Genomic DNA, 22,600 nt, shown 5'->3' with positions numbered 1-22,600 from the left:
CTTATTGGTCCGAATGTAACTTCCAACTCCAGTCCAGAGTTTATTGTTATTATACCTGCTGTACATAACAGCATACATTGCAGAGTTTATCAAGTGGGGAAGTGGTAAAACATACCCCGTGCCCAGTTTCTATACCCATTCATCATTGTGCAATCGAGGAGGGAAGAGGCCAGTGCAGTAAGAATAATTATATTGGTACAGCACCCTTCTGACTGAGTCCAAGGTGCCTTACAAGATAAGTACAGGAAATAATAAATACAATAAAACAGTTAGAAGAGAAAAACCATAAGGGAGTAGTGTGGGATGTCTCTGTAAATGATGAACTGCTGAGAGAGATGAACCAACTCTGCAGCACCTCTTTTTATCTCTATCCGTAAATTATCTCTTTTTATTTATGGTCAGACAAGCACCTGCAGGAATGCCAGAGACATTATAGGATAATAATACACAATATTCTGCTTCCTTTAACTTATTATCAAAATGACAAACAAATAAAACACTTTTAACATATGTATAAAATACCTGTCAACCAACTATCAACTACTTGTCAGCCAACCCTGACTGGCCGTTGTAGTGGTCCTTTCTATAAATAGATATGTCAACAAATAACCCGAAAATGTTTACATAGTTGTAAAATTGTAAAAAGTTGAATTCCCAACAACCTGTCAAAGAGCTGCCAAATAACCCTGAGCATAACCTTATTCTAGTCCAAACCCAACTCCCACCCTAAATCTACGACTTATAGTCACGGTTCATGCGTTTGGTCTATGCTTCATTAATGAAGTAAGTGCAATGCGAAGTCATTCATGTGTATCAGTGTTAGATATTTTTTGAAAATAACCTTTTAAATAGTGTCCTTTAGTGGGTTTTAGGAAGAGAAATTAACACATTTAGATTTAAAATATGGCACAAATATAAACATATTGAAGACATTTGCTGAGATGTTGTGTTGGATGTGTGTGAAGCAGGAGCACTCTGACCTGGGAGAGAAATTTTAGGAGCAGCTACTACCCTTTGCCTCCACATATTTAAGTGAGGCCTCCTTTTCTGCAATAACTGTGATCAAAACAAAGCATTGGAACAGACTGTGCCTCGAGAAGAGCTTAATCACAGCAGTTGCCTACCTTTTATTGGAAATAACCTTTTAAATAGTGTCCTCTAGTGGGTTTCAGGAAGAGAAATTAACGAATGTAGATTTAAAATATGGCACAAAAATAAACATATTGAAGACACCTGTTGAGATAGGTGCTAATTATAGTTAATGTCAGATATCCTCTGTTTAATTTTCAAACTCTCCCTCACTATATTACTTTTTTGCTCGAGCAATATTCAATGACACCTGATACAATGCCAACGTGACCGTTTCAGAGTAGCCTACTTCAGAGTAAATTTCCAAAAAACCGAGTCTGTTTCTCTGACTGACGTTTCAAAGTATGTACCTTGTGCTTGCCCATCTCTGTGCCTTTAGGAACTCCTGAGCTATGTTAGTTAGCATTTTGTGTGGAGAGACGGCGCTCCAAGTTTGAGGCTTTAGAATGCGACAGTGACGTCTGGCATATTAAGCAGAGGGGTTTTCCATTTCGCTGCGCAAATAATTCCTCCCATTCAGGCAAGAACGTATCTTCATATTTTCGTTTAGCTTTACGCTTTGCTGGATCCATGGCATTCTATCAGTAGCTACTGCTAGTCTGGCTAGTAACTCTCTGAAACTGGGTGCACACATTAGAAAGAATGTTTCATGTTTGGAACATTAACGTTACTTGAAGACATCTCTCAAGATCGCGTGATGACAAAATATACATGAATAAATACCCCATTCAAATCGGGCAGACTTTTTGTCTGTATTTCCAAATATATTGCGTGCAAAATATGCATTTTAGATATTTGTTTTACAATACGAAAATGCTGTACACCAAGAGAAAAGTGAGTGAGCACTCGAGCTGGAGCCGAGCCGCACGTCAGCCGGCAAAGAGCCGCATGCGGCTCGCGAGCCGCGGGTTGGCCACCCCTGATTTAGAGGCTGGTAGGACTGTGCAATTAAGATGGTTCCCAGATAAATGTGCAGTAATTTTTTTTTTTTTTTTTTTTTACATGATTCAGTGAACAGCACCAGCCTGAGAGGAATGTTGTTTTATTTTTTTCTTAATCGTAAGAAAGTGGTGGATGTCTGTCCTCTGCTCCTAATGTCCATAACAATGTCTGAAGGGCTGTGCTCCTTCTTAATAAGAAGAGACTGGAAATCAATGCCCATGCTCTCTTTCCTTTTCTTTTAAAGGAAAACGTGTCATCTATTTTTATTTGTATCGTTTCATGAAAACAAGGCTGTGTTTTTGGATAGATCTTTGTATATTCGGTTCAAAATCAGATAGGTCTACACCATATTTATTCTGTCATTATATAGGGGTTTTAAATAGTCTTGTCTTAATCAAGTTTGTGCTCTTGTGTAGAGCATTTCTAAACTCTGAAAGATGTCATTTTTCTGAACCATTTCTCTGAACCATTTTTCTGAATGACTGCATCTTCATGAATACTTTATCAGGCATGTTATCTGTCAGGCTGCTTCTACTTTAAGACTCTCTGTATTTTTCCAAAGAGTTGCAAATGACAGCGTTCCATCCGACATGTGCTCTTGTTGCTGAAAAGTCTTTTGTGTACCGTTATATTAGTGAATCTGACAGAAAAATGAGCACTAAATTATATTAACATTTTTTTAATAAGTTAGCCTCCTGTAATTTCAATCAGAACAGTATTGACTTCTCAGTATTTGTCCACAGTGCTTCACAGGAATACTTTAACAGACCTACTAAACCGCTCTTGAAGCACAAATAGGGCAAACTACCATTATGATTTTCAGTATGCCATTAGCAAGAATAAATGCCTAAGAGAATTTAGAAGTATCCCAGCATTCACCAAGACATGTAAAGCAGCCATACACTCTAGTGTAAGGAGGATATTTGTGATGTGGGCCTAATTAAGAGGGAAATGTAATTGAACAGACATGTTGTTAGGATAAGTAGTTTCACGGAGGACAGAGACACCAGTATTCTGTTCAGTGTGCTTTTTAAGATATGCCACACATCTGAACTCCTAACCTATGGTCACACTTTCACCATTTTTTCCCTTAAGCGTTTTATCCCAATACCTAGGTAGTCTGAACTCAGTCAGCCAAACTTACACCCTAAAACCTTCATAGTCTGAACTAGGAGAGAAGAAACTACACAAGACTCCATGATGCATTTGCACTTCTGACCTGAAGAAGTTGCAAATTAGATTTAATGTCTTATTATTCTTATATTCATTTGTAGTTTATGCCCTTACGTTTCTTAGTGTTAGAATTAAAGATACGTTTAAAGTGTGACTGTTATGCTTGAGTGCTTTCTCTGCCTCATTAGACATCTCTCCTAAGTTTCCAGGATAACGTAGATTAGGGTAGCCTGGTGATTCTTCTCTCTGACTCAGTGTGGTCCACGTAAGCTGAGCCCAGTGATTAGTGCAGTCTCCTGTCATTCTGGTAGAATACTTAAACTCAAAATGGTTCCTTGTCTAGCTAGACACTACACACAGAGACACTTTGAGTGTCTTCCTGTGAATTTTCCTCTCTCCTGTTGTGCACAGCGGAATTGTAATAAACTTGTTTCCTGATTGCACAGTGGAATTGTAATAAACTTGTTTTCAATTGAACCCCATCTGCCTGATTTAAGTCTTCAAGTCTGTGGTACAAAAACTACCCTCAGACCTTTGTGAGCATCAGGTCCCCGTAGGCTTGCACTGCAACAACAGCCCATTTAGAGTTTGTATTCAATGTGACAGACTGCATGAATCAACCATGGGATCAGGAATAATCTTTCAATCCGTACTCTTCCCCACCAGGAGACACTTCACGCCCCAGTGATTTTCTAAATCGACACCAAACTTTTGTGGAAGGACGGAGAAACCTTCAGGACTAGTGTGTGCAGGACTAGTGTGTGCAATACCTAATGGCTGTATTGATTAGGCTCGTCTCTCAAGTGGGGACCCAAAAAGCCAATTATCTCTTGAGCCTCTACATTTGATGTGTTTTTGATGTACAACTTAACCTAACCCTGCATGTTAATATATCGTTTAGCAATATATAGGTATGTAACAAATACACTGTACAAATCATTTAGTTGTACATTGAGTGTATAGTGGCTAAGGGTTTTGACCCTGAAAGAGGACCTTAAAGGGTGAAGCATGGCTTTTTAACCCTCCTCCATGAGAGGAACAGGAGACGGGACAAGATGCCTCACTGTTCCACTGATGTGGGAGGTCAAAATACATGGGCCACAGGCTTCGTGTGGTGCTTCGGCCAACCTCTCTCTTTCTCTCTCTCTCCCCCTCTCTCTCTGTTTCTCGCTCCTTTTCTTTCTCTGCAACCCAATTTCTCTCTCTCTCTCTCTCTCTCTCTCCCTCTCTCTCTCTGTTTCTCGCTCCTTCTCTTTCTCTGCAACCCAATTTCTCTCTCTCTCTCCCCCTCTCTTTCTCCCATCTCTTTCTCTCTCTCTCTCTGTTTCTCTCTCCTTTCTCTGCAACCTAATTTCTAATTTCTCCCTCTCTTTTCATACCTTTCTCCCTCTTTCTATCTCTTTCCTTCCCTCTCTCTCTTTCTTTCCATCCCTTTCTGAATTTTCTTTTCGGGCAAGCTAAGATGGCAGTGTGGCTGTCACAGAGAAATAAAATGGAAGGTTCTAGGATAACAGAGATAACTCTAGGATAACTCTAAAAAAAAAATCAATTGACTTATTATTGAATATTCAGTATCTTTCACTAAAATGTGAGGGATTGAAGAATGTATTTGCAGGGTAAATGAAGAGGGTGTGTTTCAGCTAAATGTCTGAGTACATGAATTGATTGATACTGAGCAATGGTTGTTTATCTTTTGTTTTGTATTTGTTTTCTGTGTGGGTGTTACTTTTCCTCTTTTCCTTTTTCCTTGGGTTTTAAGCATGTCTTGATTTTACCTTTTGTGGGTTTCTTTTGTACTGGTAATAAGTACATCCCTCTCTCTCTCTCTCTCTCTCTCTCTCTCTCTCTTTCTCTCCTCAGGAACCTGGGGAAGTCAGGCCTGCGCGTCTCCTGTTTGGGGCTTGGTAAGTGCTCGTCATTGGAGGGTTTAATTGGCATCCCTGTGTGAATATGTGTGTGTTTGTGTGTGGCACCTCCTAGGCTCTTGCTTCCTGTTCCCCATATCTCTTCCTTCCCCTCCCCCCTCCTCCTCCTCCTCCTCTTCCTTCCATCTCTCTCCCAGGAGTTGAGGCAGTCTCTGCTGACAGTTGTGTGTGAATGGATCCAGCCAGATGCTGCTGCTACTCCTCTATCCATTGCAGAGCAAACCTCATGAAACGGATTAGCGCTATCTGCATCGTTAGAGACAGATCCTCTTCTGAATGATTAGGCAAAAAATAAATACAAATAAATAAACGTCTAGGCATGGCCCAGAGCAGCAAAAAAAAAAGAAGTAAAATCTGACTGCGGTACTCAGTGGAAGCGAGTTTTACTGCGCACATAATGCTTATGCTAATCCACAAAGTTGTTTATAAGCCTCTCATTACTGCTGCTCAGTTCATTATGCAGGGAAAAGGGGGTAAAAAAAACACCCTGGTCAAGCACTGCATCCCTGAGTTGTCTCTGCAGGGTAGTAAATGGCCAGTTTTGTTTATTTACATAAACTACATGTGGGGGAACAAACTGATGATTGCATGCATCAGTTTGATTAGCTGTCCGAGGGGTGGGAGCGATGGGAGATTATAAGGTTGCAGATAAACACAGTGAGTCATCAGCGTTTGGAAATGAGAGGCAGAGAAGGTCAGATAGGAGAGGCCGAGACCAGAGAGGGACCCGCAGGTTACAGAGAGGCTTTGGTGGAGGTCACACAAGGTCCGGATGGCAGAGAGAATTCTTGCACTGTGTCTGGAGGAGTAGAACACTGCGGATTTTTAGTTGCAGCCCTGATACATGGCTAGATAATCTGAATCAGGTATGTGATATCCAAAAAAAGCTGACCTTTGAACTGATGAGGGCTGAAGCCATCTCTGCCTCAGCGTCTTTCCATAAGGTAAGATTAAATAACATACACCTGCAGTGCTGGATGGTTTTCCAGGAGTTAGGCATAGACAGTGATATGAGACATGTAATACAGAGAAGACAGCTGAACATAGACTGCTTCTCTGTCAGATCTGAGCCTGATTTGTCCCAGTGTCAGTTGCTTTCTGGGCATTGATAGGTTGCTGAGAGTTAAAGCAACACTATGCAAGAATGTGCTACTTTTTTGAGGGTTGTTATTTATGGGTAAGCAGATTTGGTATCATCTACAAATTCATTTTGATAGTATATGGTCATGTGAAGGACAAATAAACACACCTGTCGTTCCAACACTTCATGCGTCAAAGTGCATAGTTCTATGATCTGGGACGGCACACCGTTGCAGCAGTATAAAGTGATTGAAGTATTAATATTGCACATTTGAAATTTCACATTTTAGTGCATGTCTGAGTTCCTTACTGCTGCTATAAAGGTGCATTGTGTAGGATTTAGTGGAATCTAGATGCAGATTATAACCAACTAAATACCCCTCCATCATCTCTTCCGTTCTAAGAATTTAAGATGACTTACGGTGGCCGTCAGTTGCTAAAACACAAAATGCCCTCTCTAGAGCCAGTGTTATGGTTTGTCCATTCTGGGCTACTGTAGAAATATAACTATGCAGCATTGCGGACTCCGTGGAAGAGGACCTGCTCCCTGTAAATATGTAAATATGAAAGGCTCATTCTAATATAATGAAAACACAATGATATGTAATTACAGGTCATGAAAACATAATTATGAATACTGAATACTCAATTTCTGTTAATAGCCCCCTGTAAATCCTACACACTATACCTTTGAGCATTGGTTTAGATTAACACCTGTAATTGCATACAGCATCAGTAGGCTCACATTACTGTAAAAAAGCTAAATATTGCCTTGTATTCTTGTATTATGAGGCAGAGTAGTGGCTGGGCTTTGCGTTGTCTGAGCTCATCCGGTGAGGGTGCTTGTTTGTGACAAGGACACGGGGGCAGTGGCAGTAACGGAGGTGACATGGCGGAGCCAGTCTCAATGTTCTGCCGCCGGCCTGTTAAAATGATGATTCACAGCCGGCCACAGTCCGCTCCAGAGGCTAGTGTTTGAGTCATCGGCCCTCCAAACGCAGGGAGGCACTCAGGGGCGAATACAGTACCGCACACAGTGGCTTCTCATTACTGCCACAACCCACAGAGCAGAGCTGGCCTGTGCCCACAGCACAGTACTGTGAGCAGAATGCCTGTACACACACACACACACACACACATACACATACAAAACACACACAACACACAGGGGTCGATGGGTCGGTCACTGACATGCCATTCTGCACCTAAGGAAGTCAAACGTCCTGAAAATGTTGTGATGTATCTGGTCTTGTGTAGAATATAAATACAAACACAATAATTTTCTCTTTCTCTCTCTCTCTCTCACACTCCCTTGCTCTCTCGCTCACACACTCACATAGACATGTATAAACATTAATAACACTCCAATAACATTTCCCCCCCAAACAAACCTAATTTCTCTCTCTTTCTCTCCTTCTCTGTGTATCTCTGCCTGTCCCTCTGTATTCCTGTGCTCTTCACCCTCTCTCCCTCCTCCAGGGACTTGGGTAACCTTCGGTGGGCAGATTTCTGATGAGGTAAGCAATGCATACACTAACCCCTGAGAAAAACTGAAAAAGAAAACCTCTTTGCCAATCACAAACCACAATATCAGAAGTTCAGTGGCAGTACAGTACAGTAGCGCCTCAGATTCAACATTTGAGTGACATGTGACAGGCCATGCAGAGAGTCTTACTAGTTGGTCAAGTTGCACCTACATTAAAAGGGGGGAACACTTTTCCTCAGGGTGGTAAGTTGGTGGGGAAATCCTCTGCTGTCTCCTTGGGTTACAGCAGACGCCTGTCCCCTATTCCCCTGTCACCCTCCATCACCTCCTCTGTTGCTGAGCGTCCCTCCACTTGTTTGTTCGTTCATTCGTTCGCCCGTGCTCTCTCCGTCTCTTGCTGGGGGCTCCACTCGTCACTGTCGGACCCCACTTCTCATGGTGACAGCAGGATATGTCATTCAAGCCTGACAGGAGGGCTCTCTCTACAGCGAGGGAAAGGACAGTGGCCTGGGGATGGGGGGTGTGAGTGTGGGTGGATGGGCGGGAGGGGGGGCAGTGTAGGTAGTGGCAGTGCTGTGGTAGTGGTGTGCGTGCTGTCATGTGTAGGTAGTGGCAGTGCTGTGGTAGTGGTGTGCGTGCTGTCGTGTGTAGGTAGTGGCAGTGCTGTGGTAGTGGTGGGCGTACTGTCATGGATGGACAGGTACCCAACGTGAGTGGCCCTTCCAGCAGGACTCAAGATAAAGGCCAATGACTGACACACAGACACACCTTCCTGTTGGGCATTCTCAAAAAGAATAAGGGATGTCTAGTGCAGACCAAGCCTCTGTGAATGTCTCTCTTTGGCCTGGAGGATTTGACCCTGTCAAAGAACATGACAGTCTTGTGTGGGCATTAGCACAGAGAAACATGGGCACGCTTAAGTGCTCTTTCTTTACAGGTTGGAGAGACTAGGCTTTCAGTTATAAACCTACAGTCTCAGTTACATATAGACCTCAGCATTCTGATTAACTTTAAGCATGGAAGTTGCTTTGTGCATTAAGCAATGGTGACAATGATGATAGAAGTGGTTCCTCCTCCTTTTCTTCCTCTTCACTTTCTTCTTTATTTAATTGCAATAACTTAGCTCATAAGCTTGTTAAATTCCTGGATTGTATATACTGACCTGGCTCAACTGTTTATGATAAAACGTTTTAAAGCATATTGTGATATCCTTGGGTTGTCATGGGCTGTAAGGGTGATTAGCTGACTGACGGCTCTGGTGTGTTTGCAGGTGGCTGAGCAGCTGATGACAATAGCCTACGAGAATGGCGTCAATCTCTTTGACACTGCTGAGGTGTACTCTGCAGGAAAGTGAGTGTCACCCACCTGTACATACAGCTTGGGAGCTTGAATGATGAATTGATGTTAGTTAGTACCACACCCGATGCTGCAGTGATCCCTACAGTTAAATTTAGAGTTAAACCATAACTTCATATAACTTTTATAGCTTCAATATGTTTTTTTCATTTTTTTGTCATTTTCTAAAGCATGTTTACATTAATACCGTTACCGTTATTGTTTAATTTGCATGGCACTGCTCTTGGTGAAGAGCGGTGCTCTTGGTGATAGAAATTCATAAAGTGAATAGCTCTCTCTGGGTGTTCTGTGTTACTCCGCCTCATGAGTCTTTATTTAATATTATTTTTGTGTTTTGTGTGTGTGTGTGTGTGTGTGTGTGTGTGTGTGTGTGTGTGTGTGTGTGTGTGTGTGTGTGTGTGTGTGTGTGTGTGTCTGTGTCTGTGTCTGTGTCTGTGTCTGTGTGCCTTCTCTTTTTCAGGGCTGAAATAATCCTCGGAAACATCATCAAGAAAAAGTGCTGGAGGTACTTCAACTTTGCTTGTTATGTGTGCGTTTGTGTGGTTAGAGTGTGAGTCTGATTATATTTTTTGGGATATTTCTTTTTATATCTTTAGGAATTCATTTTCTTTTTACTGTATGCATGTGTGCTCTTGAAATGTTTAACTGAACGGAGACAGAAATAAAACTCCCTAGAACGCCGTACGTAGAGCCTGTGCTTTGCCAGCCCGTAGCTGAGTGAGTGAACTGGCACAGAGCTGCTGAGTCACAGCTCTTGTTTTTTCCATTTTGCCAAATTTCACTGCCACAAGTAGTAGTCCTCCATGTGGAGTAGAAGCCTAAGCAACCTGTCAAGTGGATGAAAGGTGTAAGGGTGTGTGTGTGTGTGTGTGTGTGTGTGTGTGTGTGTGTGTGTGTGTGTGTGTGTGTGTGTGTGTGTGTGTGTGTGTGTGTGTGTGTGTGTGTGTGTGTGTGTGTGTGTGTGTGTGTGTGTGTGTGTGTGTGTGTGTGTGTGTGTTTGAGTGAGTGGATGAAACAAGTCCACCGTCACTGGAGTACATGTGAAATGTCCACCTAAGGCAGGGTAGAGAGGTGTACGTTCTTTTCCTCTCTGTAATTATCTTCACAGTTCGCAGTCTCACTGGCAGTAACCATGGTAATCTGTGGGAAGTTTTGTGTGTGTGTGTGTGTTTATGTACTTTCTAGTGAAGGGCTCTTCTGCAGAGCTGGTGTGTGTGTGTGTGTGTGTGTGTGTGTGTGTGTGCGTGTGTGTGTGTGTGTGCTCTTTTGCGGAGATGGAGTGTGTTCGTGGGCAGGCCTGTGGACTAACATATTGATCTAATACATTTTCTGGCAGCTGCCTTTTGGGCTCCCGGGGTTACGCTGTAGCACAGCTTCGCTCGTCTTATCAGATGCAATGCTTGGCAACAGTAGAGTTGCCATGCTGGAATGGCAATGGGAATGGTTAAAGTTGGGGAGGAGGAGGGAGTGGAGGGTTAGCTGTGAGAGATGTAATTTCTTTGTAATGTAAAGTTCTTCAGAACATCAATTTAACATTTGCACAACTCTAAAAAGTTCCAGTTTTTTGGCCGTATCACATTCCCATATCAAATCGCAGAGTTCGTTGTGAAGTTAAAATGAACTGTCACTTGTGACAGTTGTAAATCAGTGGACCGACGGAAGTACAGAGAGTAGCAACATGTTACATACATGCTTTAAGTACCACAGTAAGGACCATAGTGTTTTTACAAATCCAAGGCTCAAACGAATGCTGGGACATGCTAGCTAAGAGCCAATATGCAACTAACGACTTGGCTTTAGCCATAGCAACCATTTAGATCCATTTGGTAAGGGCAGTTTGCCTTGTAGGTTAAGAAAAGACTCAATGTGTAGCGGAAAGAAGAAGTTCTACAAACAAGTCCGATATAGTGCTCAAAATGTGAAGATTAGGCCTACATCCGCAAATTACAATAACGCAGTTATGGCAATTGTGTTATACGTGGGAATATGGACCTCGCGCCGTTCGGTAGCAGAAATTATTGAAGAGTCGAGGTGGTAATGCATCTAAGACGCCATTAAGTAGCCTACATCTGCTGCAATGACGTCCATTTCATTGTTACAATGCGCAATATCTTGACAAAAACCACAACCTGTAGTAATATATACATAGAGCTGCTCATTTTTGTGGTTTTGTTTAAAATCTAACACCCAGTTATGTAGCCTAGTAATTTACCCAATATTGTATTACAATTCCCCAGTCAATAATGTAATAACAGTTTCACTGGAATGTATCATATTGACTCTTTAGGGGGTTTAGAGGAGTGGAAATCCAGAGGAACTTTGTAGAACAAGTTTCCTGAGTGACTTAAGGGTAGAGCAAGGTATGCTCAGGTCTGGTCGTTACATAAAATATAATACAGCTGGATCTAATGTCATACAAGCTCAGCCTTGAGATCAGCTTACATCTTGTGCTTTCAAGCTGAGACTATTAAGGTATGTTCCCTATGTTTAAGACTTGTGTTTGCATTAGGGGCCTACAAACACACAAACTAATACTCACAATCTGTCTGGCTGTTTGTTCTGCAGAAGATCGAGTCTGGTCATCACCACCAAACTCTACTGGGGAGGAAAGTAAGTGCCCACCATTCCTCTGCTCCCTCTAACTCACTCAAAAATAATAAAAAGAAGGAAAAAAGATATGGAAAGACACAGCATGGTGTTATGCTGTAAATATGAATTGTGTTTGCTACATACTTTACTGGGGGTAAAACCAGAGAAAATTAAAAACAGATAAGTTGTGTTAGTTAGGTCTGGTGAAAAGCCTCAGACTTTTTTCATTTCCAATGAAATTACGAGGTTTCTAGCATTGATTGTCCACGTTATTACAAAACAGAAGGCCGAACCTGTTAAGGCTTAAAGTTGCAGTAGGTAACCTATTAAAAAAAAATACTTTAGTCATTATTGGTAAGACTGACTATGAGACAGATAATCTATGACAAAATAAAACCCAGTGCTCCTAATGCCATTTGCAAAAATCCTCTGCAACTGAATCAAAACAACCAATCAGAGCCAGGAGTGTCTGACGGAGTGTTAAACACTGCTCGTGCACACGCTACAGGCAACCCCCCTCCGCCGCACATGTTCTCACTCGGTCAAGTTTAATATCTCCAGTGAGTGGCTTCAGGAGCTTTGAAAACGCAATGGCAGATAAACAACCACCAGCAATGACATAATAACCCAGCCTCCTTACAGACAAATGAAGAAAGGCAAGAAAGGCAAGCTAAAAAGAAAGAATTAGAATGAGCCTGAGATTAAACAAGGGAAAACATTGTAGCTAGCCACATTTCTGCTTGACAGGTAATTAGCCCTGCTTGATATGATTTTGATGATTTACCTACTGCTACTGCACCCCCTCCAGTGAAAATCAATATGACTATATGGAGTTTTTTATATGACAACATACCTTGGAACCGCAGTGTACCAACAACAGTCTCAAAAACATTGAATCAGACAGCCTTGGTGTCATATGTCACAAATCAAGGAACCAATCATGTCAACTTGCCGGTCAGGAGGGAGGGGTAACATCAGTATACATACCATACACATAGTATGAAATTTCTTGTGATGAACTAGATGGCTTTCTTCTGTGACTTTCTATGGTGTTCAAGCTGTTTCTTCCTAACTGCACATCTGGATGTTTATAATTTCAATCTAGTTAAGTCAGAGCTGCCAATCAGGACCAAAGTTTATCTCACATTAGCAACACATTATTAGCTGTTTCATAACATAGTCAAGCTGAAGGTTAATGTCAATTACCATTATGAGAGCCTGTATTCGCCATTCGTCAGTTTCCGGTTCAACATGTATGCCTGAATTACTCCTATATTACCACCCTATATTGTGTAGCGTACAGTAGCTAGCTTAACAGAAAACAAGCAGAGGTTTGTGTGTTTGAGGAGCAGAAATGTCAGAGCTGCAGGAAAGCGGATGAGGGGCAGGTGGAGATAGAGGTGGGGACCAATGATAAGCTCTGCAAATACTAAATGAGGCAAAAATGTAGAGCTGCATCCAAGCCATGAATAAGCATTACTAAAAAGGTCATTTTGAGGAACAGAGATTAGTTTTTAGGGGTTAAATCAAAGCCAGGAGAGGGACTTTAAGCTTGAGGAAAAGCCTCAGGCTGACCCTGGTCTTTAGTGCAAAAAGGCCACTGGTGATCCTGTGCCAGACGAGGTTCAGCCCTGAACTGGAGTTTACTGGATGAGATGAAGGAGACTTTTTTTGGGTAAAACAAGAGAATGGAAACAAGAGATTTCCCAAAAAATCCAGAAAATTCTGGAAGATAGAGCATCTGTTGGAAGACAGCTTGTAGCTAAAGCCAAAAAAGTTTGGTCCTTACGCTGACAAACACGGCAGGCAATGGTGATGGCTCGTCTGGGATTCTGAGACATACTGCACAGAGATTTGTAGGCCTGCCTGCAAACGGCCTTGCATCAGCCTGTCAGAGATAGCAAAAACACGCTATGTGATCTAGACATGATTTTTTTCCTAATCTCTCCTCTCTGATTGTGGCCCCCTTACAGAGCCGAGACAGAGAGGGGCCTCTCCAGAAAACACATTGTGGAGGGTGAGTCATTCATCTAAATCTTTATTCGGCGTGTTTGTCTGTACTCTGTCATTTCCCAAGAGTTGTAATTGATCCCTTCATCCCTTCCTTAACCCATTGTGTGAATTGTGTTTTTATTTTGTCCATCTTCACTTTTGTCCTCAAGGTCAATTTTGTCCGCATTGCCAAAGTGGCCATCTAACAATAATCCGGTGTCTGATCTGAATGATCTGTGTCACTGATTCTGTAAATGGACTGCATTTATATAGCGCTTTTCCAATCATAGAGCACTCAAAGCGTTTTACAGATGAATACCTCAGACATCTACCTATACATACCGTATTCTGTATCTCTCAGTCTTTTTGTTGTCATTAGTTTATGAGAGTTGGAGGAAAAGGTTTCATTTGATTGTAATCAAATTATGAAGTTGAGTTAGTTATTGATTGCACAGGAACCCCCCTGAACCAACACACAGCCCTAAACACACATGCAATCACACCCTCCTACTCAAAACCACACACACACACACACACACACACACACACACACACACACACACACACACACACACACACACATACACACACACACATACACTCATGCACATTTACAAGCATACACACAAAAACACCCATAAACACACACACTCACATCCTTTCCTTGTATTCAGAGCGTGGCTCAGACCTTTGCTTTTGACATTCATCTACTGATCTTGTTTCAGTTCTCTGTTGAAGCCCGTTAAGATGTGTGGAGATAGACAGCGGTACACAGCCTGATAGTCCAGTGCACCCTCTGAATGTTAAACATTAACACTAACACACATTTCCCTACACTGCAGTACATCTCAGGGGTGAATAGACCAAATAAACATTAACACTACACTGTAGGTATAATTAAATGATATACATGTACATAGCGTACATTATATATTTACATATGTAGAAGCCATAAATATACAGTATTGCTTTGCATATTGTACATCATATATTTATATATATTTGTATATTCCATATGGCAAATGTGTCTATGCAAAGTGTATGTAAGGTACAAACGTACGTGTTTGATTTTCTATGTTGTTTGACTAAGCTGAATGTTTTGCTGTAATAAGCTGTAATAAGCAATGTCACCTGCACAAACAGAATTTCTCAGTTATGCGGTAAATATGTGTCAGTTATGGCGAGTTTGCCACTGTTTATATATTCAGCATTTGTAGGGTTTCCTGAAAATGCAAATTACACTATTTACATAAATTCAGTCATACCAGCCTCTTTACACCATGCCTCCATGTTTTCCTCTATTTCATGCTCCTCTCACTTTACAGCTGAGGGGGTTTATTTATTCTCCACAAATCACCATAAATACTGTGCTTGGCTGGTGCTTGTTTATGTGTGTGCATGTTTGTACAGTGGGGTTTGTGTGTGTGTGTGTGTGTGTGTGTGTGTGTGTGTGTGTGTGTATCACCCAGAAGCAGGAGTGGGCGAGGCAGGTTGTCAGAGAGGTGTCAGGGATTAAGATGGTACCCTATTATGGGTTGTTCAGATTTTACGGCAGTGAGTTAGCAGGAACAGCGCACCACCAGGAGAAGAGGGGAGGTGGGGGGATCAGGGTGATGGGATGAGCCAGTACGTCTCGTCCGGCGAATTAATTAGGCAGTTGGGAGTCGTGATTTGTCTGATCACACAGCCTGTTGCCACGGCCGTCTGGACTGTCTTGATGGCTCCCTGATGCCACTCGGCTCTCTCCCTCTCCTCTCTGTCCTTCCCTTCATTCTCTTCCCTCAGAGCTGTGGTCCCCCTCCCTTCTTTCCTCTTCTCTCTATCTCTTCCTATCCTCTTTCACTTCTCAACTCATCCCTTCTTCCATCTCTCCTCCTCAGAGCCTCACACCCTCCCTCTTTCCTCTTTCCCTTACCTCCCTCTTTCCTCCTCTCTCCACTTTTCCACTTCGGATTTATGAATGGAGGTCTAGCCTGACTGCGAAAATCCCCATTCATTCATCATTGTTGTGTGCCTCACCTGCCCTCTCTGAAAAGTATTTATAGCCCTGTATTTTCATTCCTTCCATTTGTCTTTTTCTTACTTTCTTTGAATCTGTCACCCTCTCTCTGCAGGTCTGAAGGGATCCCTGCAGCGGTTGCAGCTGGAGTATGTGGATGTCGTCTTTGCCAACCGCCCTGATGGCAACACGCCCATGGAAGGTGTGTGAGTGACACGCAGAGGTGCCAACACAGAGCAGGGGGAACAAGTGAAAGGGATTTGGAGGGGGAAGAGAAAAACAGTGTTTTCTTGTCTTTATCCCCTTCTTTCCACATTAGCCCACTGATTTTCTATTTTTACTCCTCACGCCTCTTCCGGTTGCTTACTTGCTTACATTTTCATCTCTGCTCTCATACTTGTGTGCATCGTTCAATTACGACTTACGAGTATTCCTCTCTCTCTGTCTTGCTCTCTTTTGAAATGGGATTAGAGTCGGCCTGCAGCAGGAGAGGGCTGGCTGGTGTATTTTTGGGTTGCTCTCAGTGGATGTGAGGGTCCTGCTGTGTCTGAGCCTCCGTCACTCCTCAGCCTTAGATCAGCCCAAAGCAATCCAGCGGAGCAGCCTCCTCATCAGCTAGGGGATGATTCCCTGTCCATCACAACTCAGCGCCACCACCTGACACAACAAAGCTCACAATTTTCTCTGTTATTCATGTGGCTTTACCATACTAAACGGAGGTGTAGGTCTAAAATAGCATTAGCACACATGGCTTAACTATACTAAAGGGAGGTGTAAGTCTACAATATCACTACAACCCATGGCTTTACCATACTTAAGGGAGGTGTAAGTCTACAATAGCACTAGCACCCATGGCTTTACCATACTAAAGGGAGCTGTAGGTCTACAATAGCTCTAGCACCCATGCTTTTTTTTAACCTCCTTCACAGCACGTCCACCTGCCTGAGGTTGCAGGTTCAGTTTTAGAGTAGGATTGCGCTCATCACGACCATACTTTACCATACTAAAGGGATGGGGTAAAGGTCATGTCACAAAGGTTATCCGTGCAAACACTTTGCTACCCGACCCCTAAGGAAGTGCTATACAGGATCTCTAGCACCATGACTTTGTTCAGTGTTTTTCAGGGTTGAACTGGGTGAGTGGTTTGGACAAATTTGCTCATTTAATTTCAGCATGACCCATGCAGAGTGAAAGGCAGGATTTTGTGCACAGTGAAAAAACGAACCAACACAGACAGGTACCTCACCTTGGAACCAAGGTCATTATTTAAGATTCCATGTGGATCTGGGTTTGGTTTTGCCTTTTTAGCACAAGGTCAAAACATACAACATTTCAAACTATGCTCCTCATTTAGATGGGCAATTATCCTAATTGACAGACACCATTAACAATTGATGGCGTCTTGGTAACTTTCTCTTCGTGATGCAAGCCAGATTATCTTGACACACTACACCGAGGGAGGGATGCTTCAGTAATTGTCACATAGTTTCTTGTGCTGTAACATTAAGCGTGCAACATGGGGTGCTCAAAACAAACACACACACTAGTGTGTGTGGAGCCATGCTTAAAAATCAGATTTCAATTTGTTCTCCCATTATCCTCTCCACCTCGCTTCCCAGCTGAGAAAAGCTAATAAGATGGAGGCGTGATATACAGCATAGATCCAAGTGTGCGGTCCCAGGCAAGGTTACTCCCCAAACTGGTCAATAGCTGCATTGATTTTTTTTGTTGCTCTTCAAGTGTGTCGTTCTGTGTCCTCGGCGTGATGTGGAGAGATGAGTTTAGGCGCAAGACGCCTTGTGTTCTTTCTGTAGTGTTGTCAGCTTGGAATTTTTCATTTGGCTTCTCTGCAGTGAACTAAACATCTTGTGGGTGGTTCTGAGTTCAAACTAGCTGTGTGTGTGTGTAAGAGAGAAAGAGAGAGAGAGAAGGAAAGAGAGATAGACATACAGAGAGACTCATTTTCCCCTGAGGCCTGTAGAGTGATTACACATTGAAAAAGTAATTCTTTATTATTGTCATTCTCTCAAAAAGCTGAACAACGCCCACACATCCTCCACATCACCATGGTCACGGTTGGTCCTTCAGGTCCATCTCAATCCTCTTACATACACACTTACACACACACGCACACAGATGCAGGGCAGGCGTATATACATACACACGCACAGATTCACAGGATGTTACATAGAGACATCACTCATGATCAGGGTGCGATTTGCCGGGGGGGACGGGGGGGATTTACCCCCCCTCTGGTTTTTACATCCCCACCTCAGCTGGATGAATTTCATACATGGGGGGGATAACCCTCAATTATTAAAAAAACAAAGAAAAACAGACAGGTTGTGACAGCGTTTTCTTACACTTGCTTACATCGCTGACACTAACGTTCACCTTACCCGAACTGTCGACATTCTCAGAACTCGCTGGCTTTCCTTACTGTACAATGAATATGAAAATAGCCTATTTTTTCACTGAATTAGCGAGTTCTGTCCAAAACAGTTGCGTTTCAGTTTCAATTTCGGTTTCAGTATTTCAACGTGAATGAGAGGGAGCACAAGAATTGAGCGTCTAGCAGCGATTATCATATCATAGACATGTATGATGCATAAAGAGAATTAGGCCTATGTATTGCTTGTTTTTTTTTTTTCATGATAAAAAAAAAAAAAAAAAACATCCCCCCCTCTGGTTTTTGGACAAATCGCACCCTGCTCATGATGTTTGATAGGTGACTCTGCTGTGCTAAGCTTTCCACTTATCCTTTCATTTTTATATCTGAACATCATTTCTCATACGTAGAGTATCAACATATTACTCCAAACATAGGCAGCAATATTGTGAGATTGTGCATCAGGAGGGGTGTAAGTATTCTCTGAGTAGCTAATGCATTTAATCATAAACAGAAAACAATAAAGAATGCATGCTCTCTCTCTCCTTCATAGGTTTCTTTTACCCTCGCTGCCTTTCTCTTCCTCTCACAGTGCAGATGTATTATTGTGCCTGCCTGATATTGCCTGGTTTCTACCTCCCACCTTCCTCACCCACACTTGTTCTCTCTCTGCAGTTGTTTGGCCCTGACTGCACTAAATGAGTTTCTAATGAAGGAGGGGAAGGGAGCACTGGCCCTGTTTCTCTCCTCCATCACGGGCCCTGATGTAGGGTTATCATCTCTCCTTAACAAAGGACTGCTACTTTACACTCCCTCTCATTTTCCCTTCTTTCTTCTGGCGTATTGTCGTAATACAATGTGCTTCCTCCGTATGAAGCCCCTGGAGCTCCCCTTTAAGGCTCTGTCTCACACACGCTGTGAAGCGCACCGTCTCAACAAGATGTTCTCAGATGAGATCTGACTGAGATTATTTAGAGAGCCTGTCCTCAGAGCCCTCTTTGATTACATCTGTTGGCCATATTTTTGCATATTTGTTCATTTACAGAGCATGAGCTTGTCAAATAAAGGGAACAAGGCTCCCAGTGTTTGACTTTCCCAGCTGCGTTTCTTAGACCCAAATCAAGGCCCCATTCAGTCTTTTCATTTGACTAATTAAATATTTGGTGAAATTAGTGGAACATAATTACTGAAGCACTCAAAGCCCGAAACTTGAAATGCTTGGAGGTCTTTCAAATAACTTTGGTTAATCAAATGGGTCGTGCCAATACCAGGGGGAGACAACTGTACTGTACTTCTTTGAAGTATGAGCTTCTGAGAAGTGTGAGCAACATCGCCCCCTGGTGCCCTTAATGTGCCTCAGATCATAGAAAATGCAAATAAATGATCACTACAATACACACAGAGTATCCACATCCGCAGTATCCGTCTCGTTTAAAGTAACACTATGCAACAATTTGACACTTGTTGAGATATGGTTTTGTAGGCAACTAGTTTAGGTACCATCCTCGAATTCATTTTGATAGCATATGGTCATGTAAAGAACAGATAAACACCTGTGTCTTCCCCACTAGCCAACCAGGATATACCCTTTGTAGTTCTGTGTAAGGGGCTGGTACACCCTGCAAAAATGAAGAAAAGCTTTCACACGCATGACATTGCCAGCTAAACTGCCAAAAGACACCAGTTAGAGTGTTGTTTAGCTTCTATCAGTGTCAGCTGAGCTGTTGGTGGTGTTTGCAAGGTTTTTGCATGCCTTTTAGGTAGTTTTGCTTACTAGTTTTGGAACAGAACTCCGTATTGCTGCTTTAAAGTTTGTGATATTATGTATGCTGAAGGTAAGCCCTGATCTGACAGAACTTCACTGTTTATCTACAGAGATTGTGAGAGCCATGACCCATGTGATAAACCAGGGAATGTCCATGTACTGGGGCACCTCAAGATGGAGTGCCATGGAGATTATGGTGAGAGGTTGAAAGATCAAGTGAATGTCTGTCTTGTACAGCCGCAACTTGTATACATATTCTTATTCTTGCATATTTGCAGCAAAAACACATATGCTGTTTGAATAGTGTAATAGTCTGCTATTTTATTTGAAGAGGTTAGAATAAGGCTGCACCAGTCTGGCAGGTTTGGTTAATTGTGTTTTTCCTGGGTAATTAAAACTAGCACTGACAGAGGCAGACTCCTAACACATGGCCTCACGGAGACCTCGAGAATGTAACATATTTATCACTTATATTCTATATTTCCCTATCTAAAACCAATTATCAGAACTCCTAAGAAAGGAAGCAATTAATTCAGAAGAAATGAAGTGAAATTACCACATACAAAGCTTATGTGGATATTTTATGGAAACTTTTATGTGGAAAGTTCCATTGAATTGTAAAGTGCTAATGTTCATAGAAATGTAGCCTAGGTCAAATTTAAATTAAGCAAATCGATAGCTAGACAAAATACTGTCTTAACTCTAACACCTTGTCTACTTCGCCCTTTTCTCTTCCCTTCTACTCTCTCGTCTATGTGCTGTTTTGACTCCCAGGAGGCATACTCAGTAGCTAGGCAGTTCAACCAAATCCCACCGGTGTGCGAGCAGGCAGAGTATCACTTCTTCCAAAGGGACAAGGTGGAGACGCAACTACCCGAGCTCTACCACAAGATCGGTAAGATCCATTCCTAATAGTCTGCCCTGCTTTCAGCTGTCCCACAGAGGATCTTCAAAGACTAACGTGAGAAGAAAGGGCTATTGCACCTTGTCTGGGTGTTTATATAGCTTACCCTCCTCGTCTATAACATGAATCACAACTTCAGCAGAACCCACACTGCTTATCGTACACACTAGCCCTGCGTGTTGTACATAATGGGAAAGTAGGTCCTAACCGTGTGTAGATAAGTGTGTGCTCCTGTCAGCTCAGTGGATTTTTTTTTCTCTTTTTATTTGTGGTGGTTATCCCAAATGAAATGAAAACGCAGTATCCCAAATGCCACACCTGCAAGGATTTACATGTGGCAAACTAATGGAGGGAAGACAGGCCTCAGCTCATGCAAAGCATGCCAAACTAATTATGAGCCCCAAAAGCCATGACAGGTGTTCTTTTACCCAATTAGTCACAGGTAGTGACATCACTGAACGTGATTATGAATGAATTATGCTGATATCATTACACTAACACATTCAGCCTGTTGTTTGAATACATGATGTTGATGTGATACATGATGCTTATACATGATGTGGAAGTTTCTTACTGACTCTTTTAGGTGTGGGTGTGGTTTCCTGGTCTCCTCTGGCCTGTGGAATTATCACAGGGAAGTATGAGAATGGGGTTCCGGAATCCTCCAGAGCATCCATGAAGGTAATTATGCCCAGAGGGTAACATTTACAAGATAGAGTAAAAGTCTTTTCCACTAAAAGGAGCCTTTTAAATTTAAACGCCAAAACCACAAAAGTCTCACCGCACATTTATATGATCTCTGTTCCCCCTCTTCAGTCGTACCAGTGGCTGAATGATAAAATCCTGAGCGAGGATGGGAGGAAACAGCAGGCCAAGCTGAAGGAGCTGGGGCATATCGCCGAGAAGCTAGGCTGCACCCTGCCTCAGCTAGCTGTTGGTGAGGACTGCTGGAAGCATATGCTGACATATTGTAATGATACAGTGCACCACCCAGCATGCTATCTCAAACCTGTCACTTCCTACACGCTGCCTATGCTGTACCTTTCTGTCTTCGGCTCTAAAGATGATGCATTAGATCCTCCCATAGCTTGAGTGGGGAGACAACGTTGTGGGTTGAAAAAACAGAATAACAGGTCTCTCAAGCATATTGAAATGCTGGATCACATTAAAGGGCTAGCAAGAGAACAGTTGCCATCTCCATCAGTATGCTATTCCAGAATGTGCTGTAATTGCCCAGTGAAATATAAATATCCTAAGTGTTTTTTTTTTTCACCTTCCTCTTTTTTTGAGCAGCCTGGTGCCTACGCAATGAAGGAGTGAGCTCAGTTCTTCTGGGAACATCCAACCCTGCACAGCTAACAGAAAACCTGGGGGCAATTGGGGCAAGTGACTTTTGCTGCAGACCCAAACAGTAGAGCATGAATTTGCTGTGGCTTGGACATTAAAGTGAAAAAAAACATAGAGGATGACCTCAGATGTGCTTCTGTAAAAATGACACTTAGAAGGCTTGTACATGTTTTCCCTTAAATTGACTTGATGATGTGTTGTTCATCTGTGCAGGTCCTGACAAAGATCACAACAAACATAGCCTCTGATGTCGACCACATTCTCGGAAACAGACCCCACAGCAAGAAGGACTACCACCACCACTCGGGGTAGACACCCTCGGAAGGGGTGCAGGGAAGCTGCTAGGCCAGGCTGGCTATCGTGACTCTGCTCCTGTGTGTGTGTGTGTGTGTGTGTGTGTGTGTGTGTGTGTGTGTGTGTGTGTGTGTGTGTGTGTGTGTGTGTGTGCGCGCATACGTGTGTGTGTGTATGTTCGTGTGTGTATGTGTGTGTATGTGTCCTGCTGCTCTCCGCGTAAAGAACTGCAGTTGTCTCCGAGAACAGATCCGGCCCCAATCTGGCTCA

At 42.6% G+C, this 22,600-nt stretch overlaps 1 protein-coding gene across 1 annotated transcript in view; it reads left to right on the top strand.

Annotated features, from left to right (window-relative positions):
• Nucleotides 1-22,348, top strand: part of kcnab1b (potassium voltage-gated channel subfamily A regulatory beta subunit 1b) — a gene marked incomplete at both ends in the record, with an annotated part of 29,387 nt that extends 7,039 nt beyond the window's left edge. The window contains 13 exons of the mRNA XM_080836225.1: nt 5,065-5,108; nt 7,689-7,726; nt 8,966-9,045; nt 9,512-9,556; nt 11,617-11,661; nt 13,614-13,657; nt 15,747-15,833; nt 19,896-19,981; nt 20,560-20,680; nt 21,276-21,370; nt 21,506-21,626; nt 21,983-22,071; nt 22,250-22,348. Coding sequence (XP_080692351.1) covers nt 5,065-5,108; nt 7,689-7,726; nt 8,966-9,045; nt 9,512-9,556; nt 11,617-11,661; nt 13,614-13,657; nt 15,747-15,833; nt 19,896-19,981; nt 20,560-20,680; nt 21,276-21,370; nt 21,506-21,626; nt 21,983-22,071; nt 22,250-22,348 — 994 coding nt within the window. The remainder of the gene's footprint in view (nt 1-5,064; nt 5,109-7,688; nt 7,727-8,965; nt 9,046-9,511; nt 9,557-11,616; nt 11,662-13,613; nt 13,658-15,746; nt 15,834-19,895; nt 19,982-20,559; nt 20,681-21,275; nt 21,371-21,505; nt 21,627-21,982; nt 22,072-22,249) is intronic.
• Between the last annotated feature and the right edge of the window lie 252 nt (nt 22,349-22,600).

The sequence above is a fragment of the Sprattus sprattus genome (assembly GCF_963457725.1).
Source record: "Sprattus sprattus genome assembly, chromosome: 4".
Classification (NCBI taxonomy): Eukaryota; Metazoa; Chordata; class Actinopteri; order Clupeiformes; family Clupeidae; genus Sprattus; species Sprattus sprattus.
This window is presented reverse-complemented; position numbering and strand designations above follow the sequence as displayed.